The 10,638-nt window shown below is 44.2% G+C and overlaps 1 protein-coding gene across 6 annotated transcripts in view; it reads right to left on the bottom strand.

The window, feature by feature from the left end:
* Window positions 1-3,136: 3,136 nt before the first annotated feature.
* The window catches only part of LOC110496432 (anillin), a 19,260-nt gene continuing 11,758 nt past the window's right edge, over window positions 3,137-10,638 (bottom strand). For 3 of the 6 annotated variants that reach the window (XM_021572332.3, XM_021572333.3, XM_021572334.3), the window contains exons 12-24: window positions 10,224-10,359; window positions 9,867-10,046; window positions 9,481-9,607; window positions 9,340-9,388; window positions 8,960-9,013; window positions 8,435-8,461; window positions 8,176-8,194; window positions 7,905-8,017; window positions 7,458-7,511; window positions 7,011-7,097; window positions 6,757-6,864; window positions 6,354-6,526; window positions 3,137-6,031 (exon numbers count right to left, since the gene is read on the bottom strand). In XM_021572332.3, coding sequence (XP_021428007.3) covers window positions 5,917-6,031; window positions 6,354-6,526; window positions 6,757-6,864; window positions 7,011-7,097; window positions 7,458-7,511; window positions 7,905-8,017; window positions 8,176-8,194; window positions 8,435-8,461; window positions 8,960-9,013; window positions 9,340-9,388; window positions 9,481-9,607; window positions 9,867-10,046; window positions 10,224-10,359 — 1,242 coding nt within the window. In that variant the 3' untranslated portion in view covers window positions 3,137-5,916. The remainder of the gene's footprint in view (window positions 6,032-6,353; window positions 6,527-6,756; window positions 6,865-7,010; window positions 7,098-7,457; window positions 7,512-7,904; window positions 8,018-8,175; window positions 8,195-8,434; window positions 8,462-8,959; window positions 9,014-9,339; window positions 9,389-9,480; window positions 9,608-9,866; window positions 10,047-10,223; window positions 10,360-10,638) is intronic. The other 3 variants (XM_021572335.3, XM_090208864.1, XM_090208865.1) reach the window with 3 other exon arrangements.

Raw genomic sequence — 10,638 nt, 5'->3', positions numbered from 1 at the left:
CAATAAGTGTGTCAATGACGTCGTCCCCACAGTGGCTGTACGTACATATCCCAACCAGAAGGCATGGATTACAGGCAACATCCGCATTTAGCTAAAGGCTAGAGCTGCCGCTTTCAAGGAGTGGGACACTAATCTGGACGCTTATAAGAAACCCCGCTATGTCCTCCGATGAACCATCAAACAAGCAAAGCGTCAATACAGGATTAAGATTGAATCCTACAACATCGGCTCCGACGCTCGCCGGATGTGGTAGGGATTGAAAACTATTACGGACTACAAAAGGGAAAGCCAGACGCGAGCTGCCCAGTGACGTGAGCCTACCAGATGAGCTAAATGCCTTTTATGCTCGCTTCGAGGCAAGCAACACTGAATCATGCACGAGAGCACCTGCTGTTCTGGATGACTGTAATAACGCTCTCGGAGCCAATGTGAACAAAACTTTTAAACAGGTCAACATTCACAAAGCCGCTGGGCCAGACGGATTACCAGGACAGGTACTCAAAGCATGCGAGCAAGTGTCTTCAAGTAACATTTTCAACCTCTCCCTGACAGACTCTGTAATACCTACATGTTTCAAGCAGACCTCCATAGTCACTGTGCCCAAGGAAGCGAAGGTAACCTGCCTAAATGATTACCGCCCCTTGGCACTCACGTCAGTAGCCATTGAGTGCTTTGAAAGGCTGGTCATGGCTCAGATCAACAGCATCCTCCCGGACACCCTAGACCCACTCCAATTCACATAACGCCCCAACAGATCCACAGATGACACAATTTTAAATCGCACTCCACACCGCTCTCTCACCTGGACAAAAGGAACACCCATGTGAGAATGCTGTTCATTGACCTCAGCGTTCAACACCTCCTGCAACTGGATCCTGGACTTCCTGAAGGGCAGCCCCCAGGTGTTAAGAGTAGGCAACAACACGTCTGCCACGCTGATCCTTAACACCGGGGCCCCTCAGGGGTGTGTACTTAGTCGCCTCCTGTATTCCCTGTTCACCCACGACTGCATGGCCAAACACGACTCCAACACCATCATTAAGTTTGCTGACAACACAACAGTAGTGGGCCTGATAACCGACAACGATGATACGGCCTATAGGGAGGTGGTCAGAGAACTGGCAGTGTGGTGCCAGGACAACAACCTCTCCCTCAATGTGAGCAAGACAAAGGATCTGATCGTGGACTACAGGAAAAAGCGGGCCGAACATGCCCCCAATAACATTGACGGGGCTGTAGTGGAGCGGGTCGAGAGTCTCAAGTTCCTTGGTGTCCACATCACCAACAAACTATCATGGTCCAAACATACCAAGACAGTCGTGATGAGGGCATGACAAAACCTTTTCCCCCTCAGGAGACTGAAAGATTTGGCATGGGTCCCCAGATCCTCAAAAGGTTCTACAGCTGCACCATCGAGAGCATCCTGACCGGTTGCATCACCTCCTGGTATGGCAACTGCTCGGCATCTGACCGTAAGGTGCTACAGAGGGTAGTGTGAACGGCTCAATACATCACTGGGGCCAAGCTTCCTGCAATCCAGGACCTATGTAGTAGGCGGTGTCAGAGGAAAGCCTATAAAATTGCCAGAGACTCCAGTCACCCAAGTTATAGATTGTTCTCTCTGCTTCCTCACGGCAAGCGGTACCAGAGCGCCAAGTCTAGGACCAAAAGGCTCCTCAACAGCGTTTACCCCTAAACCATAAGTTGGCTGAACAATTCATAAAATCGCCAATAGACAATTTACATTGCCCCCCCACCCCTCCCTTTTGCACACTGCTGCTACTTGCCGTTTGTTACCTATGCATAGTCACGTCAATCCCACCTACATGTACAAATTACCTCAACTTGTACCCCGCACACTGACTCAGTACCGGTGCCCCCTGTAATAGCCTCGTTATTGTTAGTCTGCGTTTGAGAGCGGTGTAGTTGCCGTACCAGGCGGTGATACAGCCCAACAGGATGCGCTCAATTGTGCATCTGTAAAAGTTTGCGAGGGTTTTAGGTGATAAGCCACATTTCTTCATCCTCCTGAGGTTGAAGAGTCGTTGTAGCGCCTTTTTCACTATACTGTCTGTGTGAGTGTACAGGGAGAACACTAAGAACAGACCATGTTCTGAATTCTGTCACTGTGCATTTCATAGTGTTACAGTTTCCTTTCACTGGAACTATAGGGCTTAGCCCGAACCATTATTCCTTTCACCAAAATGTAGTTGGTAAAATGCAGTCGGGCCGATAGCATTCTCCCGGCATCTGCCAAACTCAGATTCTTCAGTTGGACTGACAGATGAAGCGCTATTCATCACTCCAGAGAACGCATTTCCACTGCCCCAGAGTCCAATGGGAGGCAAGCTTTACACCACTCCAGCCGATGCTTGGCATTGCACATGGTGATCTTAGGCTTGTGCGCGTCTGCTCTGCCATGGAAACCCAGTTCATGAAGCTCCGCCTGAACAGTTCTTGTGCGGATGTTGCTTCCAGAGGCAGTTTGGAACTCGTGGTGAGTGTTGCAAACGAGGACAGGCGATTTTTACGCATTAAGCGCTTCAGCACTCGCCGGTCCCATTCTGGAAGTTGTGTGTCCTACCACGTCGGGGCTGAGCCGTTGTTGCTCCTAGACATTTCCACTTCACAATAACAGCACTTACAGTTGACCGGGGCAGCTCGAGCAGGGCAGAAATGTAACGAACTGACTTGTTGGAAAGGTTTCTACGGCATTCTACGGCAGTGACACGTTGAAAGTCACTGAGCTTTCAGTAAGGCCATTCTACTGCCAATGTTTGTGGCTGAAATAGCCAAATCCACACATTTAAAAAAGGGGTGTCCACATACTCCACATGGCTTAAGCTAAGCAGTGTGTGAATTAACGCACTCTACTCTCACGCAAATGTCGACACCGTTTACTGAATCTGTGTGGTTTCGGCTTTATTCTATCGAGGACATGCAGTTTAAATTTAGCCATTCTATTTAGTTAAATTGTACATGGTTCCAGGCAAGTAAACACAGAAAAATGTAAAGTTTCTCACCCTTAATAGCCTATTTTATATTGACATGCTCTTCTACATGGTCTAAAAACAAGAAAAAGTACCCTAAAGAACATGAAACTGCAACTCTGATCAGCTTGAAAGAAAACCAACTATTTTGGTTAAAGCTGGCATTTATTTAAGTCTCATTTTAGAAATACCAGTACATTCAATGAATCTTTGGAGTGCTTGTTGTTCAAATGAAAGACTGGCATTTAGACAGGACAGATCAGGGGATATGATAGACCTGTCAACATTTGGAGAATAATTAACATTTTGTGCACTAATTAAAGGGTAGATAAGGCATATTATCCTCCCCAAAACATCACAAGAGTAAGTAGCATCTTCAGTCCTCCAAGCACATGCTTAAAACTTGAACTGAGAATAAGCTTTCAACTTAGTGTAGAGCTAGCTATACTAAAATGAGAATAGAAATCTGCCCATACAAAAAAGGATATGCAATAATCTGTCAAAGTTTTCCATTACAATAGAATGGTGGTATACTATACCAATACCTGCAGATCCACACCCCCTGCTTAACTGTAACCCTTTAAAACCTGGGCACAAAAATATAAAACATTGACATAAATACAAACAATATTAAAGGCTTTTTTGTTCGGTAGTCTCGACAGCTCAGAAGTTTCTACCCACAGTGCACAACATGATAAATATAAGGTTAGCTAAGATTGCAAAGGAAGAAAAAAGGGAATAGCAAAAAAACACAACATTCTGGTGCATAACCTTGGCACCGACGCAGACAATTCTAGAATTGGTTGTGACACATCAAGTTAAATATTGATTCAAAACGTTAAATCAGACAAAACAAAGTCAACCTATGAAGCCATATCTTGTCAGCAAGCTGCATCGTGGGAGTATAAGCATAGAAAACCAAAATGCTACTTTCTCAATTCTCTCAAATATTTGAGGGTATGGCCTCCCAACACTTTGGACATGCATATAAAATACAGGGTCAGTGTGGACTGTGTAAAAGCACCAGCAGCCCTAGTCAATACTGAAATATCTACACAAGTATGGCTTTACTGATATTTCTCTCACAACTTAAACCAGGGATAGGCAACGTTGATAAGGGTGGGGGCCACAAAATCTTAACTCATCATGAGGGGCTCCAGTGGCTTGTGGGTCTGAGTACCCACATCAATAAACACACATGCAGTGACCTTGAGAAAAATATTTTTAAACGGCCCCCCTTGACAGCGGAGAGAAGAAAAGTATGTTTGGGAGAACATGTTCTGCACAGTTTGCCATGGAGCACAAATAAAAGGTCAGTTTTAAAGCAAGTTTGCTGCAATTCTACACATTTCGCCAGGGGTCGGAGAGGAGTGTTTGCAGTTAATATATCTGAGTAACAAAATATCTAAATGGGGCCCACATCTGTAATTTGACCATGACTAACTTACCATGGGATAATTGAGTGACGGCTTTAACAGAAACTGCTGATGCACAACCAAATTTCTAAATGTTTATCTCAACGGTAAGTTGAGACCAGGAAATAGAAAAGCCGATATAAAAGTTGCACCTGCAAATTGTCCGGGGGGAGGATCCCATTGTGATTGTTTTGTTTGTTGGACCTATTCATTGATGGAAATACATTTGACTTGTTATGCTTATAGGTCTATAGGTTCATTTGCTTCATTTAGTGGAATTAAATTGCCGCATGCGTAGGCTACAGTACATTCTTCATGCATCTTATTTATCACACACCTAAAGCATACAGACAGAGCGGAAAATATGTCAGACAGTGAGCTGCTGTAGCATCTCAAACGGCAACAGAAGGCAGGCTTCAGCAACGCGTGACACACCACTTTGGAGGCAGTAGGCTATGCATTTTGAAAACATATACTTAATTGTTTGAAACCTGAACCTATTAGATCTCCTCTTTTTAAATGTCTAACAGATATTTTCATCTATCACATGAAACTGCTTGCAGGTGCAGTGCCCTTTTGGTGTTTTCCCACTAACTGTACTATGGAACAAACATGTGCACATAGCAGACGCTCTTCTTCAGTAGGACTTACAGTAGTGAGTGCATATATTTTCGCACTGGTCCCCTGTGGGAATCGAACCCACAACCCTGGCATTGCAAGCGCCATGGGATCATAGTTTATCAACATTAAGCTAAATGTTTGGATTGGTTGTTTCAGATTCATTGCTTTAAGGTAATTTTTTAAAATGTAGCCTAGACCTACTGATTGTATGAATTTGGGCACCATCTTCCCATTACGGTCTCAGAGTCTATTTGGAATAGGCTATTTCTCAACAAGCTGACCAATAAAATAGGTAAACATTTCTACTATGGATAGCAGATTGACATAGCTAGTGGTTTTGCTTTCCGTTGCTCATGTTGTTGGCCGAGGAAAGATAAATGTAGACACTTATTCTAACATTTTCAAAGTGGCCATCAGAATCAGGACCGCACATCGTTGTATCTGACTTGAATGTTCTGTTAATATGAATTACCATAAACAAAATGTGATTCGTCATTCTGAGCACTGTGGGTGGACGCCATAATCAGATTACGCACCCAATACATATGGGTCCAGCAGATTTCTCAAAATGTCTTGTAAATTAAAATGTGGCTGTTCAAACGTCCAGCGCCACAGTTTCCTAACGAAAACCCCGGATGAGACCCAGAATGAGTTGGAGAATGGGGGGCTACAAAAGGGGGCCCCCCAGTTGCCCATCCCTGACTTAAACTGTCTTGACTGTCCACTAAAGCATCTAAAAATATAATACACATGTAAATCCTATTTAATAACTTGAATACTGTATTGCACTTAGTCATCGTAAGTGTCACTGATTGTGACAGTCCATATGCGAGACCCAGAACCATGCAGAGTGTTGTTAGCCCTCTAGTCCAGGTGGGGGAGCTGTGCTCTCACACAGGCCTGTGGCAGGAGTCTGGCTGCCACATGCGCAGGTCCACCAGGATCTGGTTGAGCTTCTGCATCCACAGGTTCCTCTCGTCCTTTGTGTCAGCACACAGCCAGTTCCTGCAGGTACACGGGAAGAGTCATTATGCGTTTCAGAGACCCAAGTCACTTCCCTGAATGATTTAAAGGCATTGGATTGGTTTAAGAAATATGGTAACACTAGACACTGCCTACACACATCCAATTGTTTTTTAATCTGAGGGGGAGGGAACAAGTGCTCACTTCAGGGAGTAGAGTACAGAAAATAGAAAACTTGAGCTTCAGTGTGTCAAATGTCATAAAATCAGCCATCAATCTTCAAGACTTCAAATAACTGCTCCACACAAGGTATTTGCCTACAAAACAACACAGGGTACTATAGCAACTTCGACCAGTGACTTACTTGGTGACACACATGGTGTTTTTACACTGGCTGACGAGCGTCTCTCTGTCGTCCTCTCTCTGAGGCCGGACAGTGATCAGCTCGAAGGTGTTGGGCCTGGCACAGAACTCTCGGTTGGCTGGCTCCACCTTACGACTGATGCAGTTGGCCAAGTTGATGCGACCCATTGGGTTCTAGATAGACATGAACCCACCCAAAGAAATGTAAATGACAATTAAAATACATAAAAAGCTACTCTAATTGGTAGCAACATGAATTGACATACTGGTACATTAAAACCGTCAACAATAACCACAAAACCCAAATGCCTATTCCCACTGGTCCTATGGTATTGAAAAATTAAGACTCACAGGGCTCATCATTCAAAACTAAACTCCAATAGTTGGCTTCAACATCCTCCTACCTTGCGTTTCTCATCATCAGGGTAGGTCCAGTAGGAGATACAGTATCCTGACAGGACACACCATCTCCTGTGCCATGCTCCGAATCCACTCACATCCTCAAACATAGTCTGTAAAACAAAAAATATACAGATTAAGAAAGCGTGAAATCTCAAATGTCTCCCCTCTAAATAACAAACACAACCTGACAACCTGAGGGCATGGGTGATCTGTTTAGGCTATGTTTACACTGCATCTGATGCATTTGTGTACTCACCAGGAAGCCTCTCTCCTCCACCAGGGAGCCCACCTCACACTGCATCTTCAGGTAGATATGGCCCTCCATGGGGCACAGGAAAGGCACCTGGAACAGATTACACAGGACATGTAACACAGGCCTCAGCTAAAAAACAAACACCTCCACAAAATGCTGGGTGACAGGACAGATGGGGTTAATGAGGTTTTAGGCAGAATTGCAAGCCTGTTGTCTTCTAATAAGAGTCAATTGGCTGGATGGTGAGAACTTTACTGGACACCGTGCCTGAAACACCCACTAAAAAAAAACATACAAAAGACATCCAGCACAACTTACTTTTCTCACAACAATACCAACCAACTTGTAGATTGAGGTTACAAATGTTAGTGCCACAACAGAAGCAGATTCTTTTGTCACAAACCACCACACACCAAAATATTAAAAAGTGGTCATGGATGGAGTAGCAACCTTGCTGTGAAACATGTCTCTAAGAAGCGCTCTCTCAATGCCTTCATATTTGATCTAAAAGAGAGAAACAAGGAGAGTGCGTGAGTAAATAAGCGTCCGAGGCGGGCAGGCAGCACACAGACAGTGCAGGCAGGCAGGCAGCACACAGACAGTGCAGGCGGGCAGGCAGCACACAGACAGTGCAGGTGGGAGAACAAAGACTGTGTGTGTGTGTTGTGTTTCAGATTTGGAGGCCTGCCTCCCTGGTCCGGCCTCTATCAGGACTGTCAGTTCTAACTTGTACAAATGTTACCCCCTACCCTACGATTACCCTGGACAGCTGGTATTATGTGCAGAGACACAGCAGAGGTCAGCCTAAGTGGAAATAGAGGGTGAATTCAGGATAGAGATGGAAGTGAAGAGTCAGAAGAGAAAAGTTAAAATGTTACAAAAGTCTTCGGATTTTACCTTCTCCAATAGGAACTTGTTTTTCCCAATTGAGGCAAGAGTCAGCTTGTGAGACCCGACCAGGACAAAGTTACTGGTGCGGACAGTATTAGGGCCCCCAGGACTGGCCACCACTGCAAAGAGAGAAGAATATTTTTTGTTTAAGCTACATTTGTCACATCGAGACTTGCAAAATGAACTAGAATTTTCAACTGAACCACACATCACAATTACTGCAAGTAAAACCATTAACATTATCCACCAGCAGCAGTTATTTAAAAAGTATCCTTACCTGGAGTCAAACTGCTCTTCTATAGGGGCAAAGAGAGGTTACGAAGAGGAGGCATGTTTAGAATCATTTACAAGATCGCTGACTTTACGTACTGCATACATCATATATGACAACAGTAACAGAATAATAGTATAATGCATTTCTACATTTTCCATGTGGTGATCATTCCTACCAAACAGATAGGATAAGTGTTCAAACAAACATTCTGTACATGACCAGAAGGCAGTATTGGATAAGGAGGGTAAGAATGAAAGCTTACAGAGAGGAACCTCTTGGGAGTGATGGCCTAGAAAGAGAAAAGGTGATTCCGTTTCAGAAGTGGTTACGTCAGGACATAGACAAGTGAATGAATGGGTAATTAAAAACACTGACTAAGCCAACCCTGCCAAAGAGACCCTTCACTGTGTGTTGGAATGGAACGTGGAGCCTAATGTGTGTTGGGAAGCAGTAGGCCCAGGTATGCCTACAGCTAGCTAGCTGTTCTACTACCGAGCAGGAAAATTACAGTACACCCACACCAAAAGGTGAGTGGGGTTTTTAAAATGAGTCCCTACTGACAAGCACAACTCATGGGCCTCGTGAACACGGCTCCACCAAATCTCATCTTAGAGACAGGATGTTGTTTAAACATATCTCTAAATGCAATGGTCTAAATGCATATTCTGATACATAGCAATTGCACCGTATTCAAGTAGAAACTAGAAGGAAAGAAGACTATTCCCAGTTCAAATATTCAATAAACTGAATTGTACAGTTTGTTACACTATATTTGATTAAATCACACCTTTGACTTGCTGGGCTTCTTCCTCTTGTCAGGGTTCAACTCACGCTTCTGCACCTGAAGAAATAACCAGGGTTAGAGTGAGTAATATCTCAGCTCAGTCAGAGTCCTCCTCAAACAATAACAATCACCACATTTGCATTTTTTATTTTTTTTTATTTTTTTTTAACCTTTATTTAACCAGGCAAGTCAGTTAAGAACAAATTCTTATTTTCAATGACGGCCTGGGAACAGTGGGTTAACTGCCTGTTCAGGGGCAGAACGACAGATTTGTACCTTGTCAGCTCGGGAGTTTGAACTCGCAACCTTCCGGTTACTAGTCCAACGCTCTAACCACTAGGCTACCCTGCCGCCCCCATTTACAAAAAGCAGCAAAGACTCACCAGGCAGTAAACCTCAATATCAATTGCAAAGTCGTTAGAGACGTCAGGCCTAAAATGGAAGAGAGTGAGAAAGGCATTAGAACATGACAGTGGTACTATTCTACAGAATTTCAGAGAGAGAATCAGTGCAGTTTAACTCACATGGTGAACTTGGTAGAGAAGGTGATTGCGTCCCCACTGATAGCGCTACTTGTGCTGGCTAGGGGAGTAGCAACTGTATTCTCAGCTCCAGCACGGATCATGATGAAGAAGTAATGGCTGGACCACTCTGGAATAAACACATACATAAAGTGGAAAATGTAATGAGTTCAGTCTAACACTATACATGATGTATATTACAATTGGAATGAACAATGTACTTGTATCAGACAGTACAATGTGGAAAACAGGAGATCAATATAACTGTATTGTCCACAAAGGCAATTTGGTTGAAGGCACATTGCACACTAAAGACATACATCATTCACCAACAAAAATAAAAAAGGTGGTTAGAAGAGATAATTAAGTAACAATTGTTGGGTCTCTACCTGGCTTGCTAGCAGCAGAGCAGACAAAGTCAGCCTTGAGGGGCAATCGTAGCTCCAGGAGAGAGATGGATCCCTTGGAGGCGGATACCCCCATGTCCCCACCCTGCCCCCTCCTATGACCACTAGGACCCTCTCCCTTCAGACGGTCCAACTCAGCCTTCAGTGCCCCCCGCTTCTCCGCTGGAGGGTGACAAGAAAAAAACGTAAGAAAGACTGAAGAAAACAGAATGCAGTGTTTATGAGAAATGCATGTCGATAGTCTTAAGATATAAAACACCCATCCCCAAGGGGTATGGAGCAAATTGGGATTGGCTGTCAGTGTGGGCACCGATGTTGTAGGGGTGGAAGGGAACTCACTGGCTATGAGCAGCAGCCGCTCAGCCTCTGCCTCCACATGCGAGCCTTTCCCATGCTCCTCATCAGTACAGCAGTTCAAGGCTTGGCTGGCCTGGCTGATCACAGTCTGCTGCAGGTTCATCTCATAGGTCAGAACCTACAAGTAATCAATCAGAAAGAATAAATCTTATTGGTCACGAGGAAATCAACATCGGTGGTCAGAAGAACCAACATGGAATGAGGGGGAATAGATCCCAAGGGATGTACTTATAAGTAGTAACATATTTTGCACTCAGAGCACTTACACCTTGAATCTATGAAGTCTGTTTTTGTACAGAATGACATTTTATACTCTACTACTACATCCCTTACTATTCCCAACAGTATGACAGGGACACCTCTGAAATTCACTCTGAAGTGATCACACTCACGGTAG

Source organism: Oncorhynchus mykiss, chromosome 18, assembly GCF_057628025.1.
Source record: "Oncorhynchus mykiss isolate SJ-2025 chromosome 18, ASM5762802v1, whole genome shotgun sequence".
NCBI classification, from domain to species: domain Eukaryota; kingdom Metazoa; phylum Chordata; class Actinopteri; order Salmoniformes; family Salmonidae; genus Oncorhynchus; species Oncorhynchus mykiss.
This window is presented reverse-complemented; position numbering and strand designations above follow the sequence as displayed.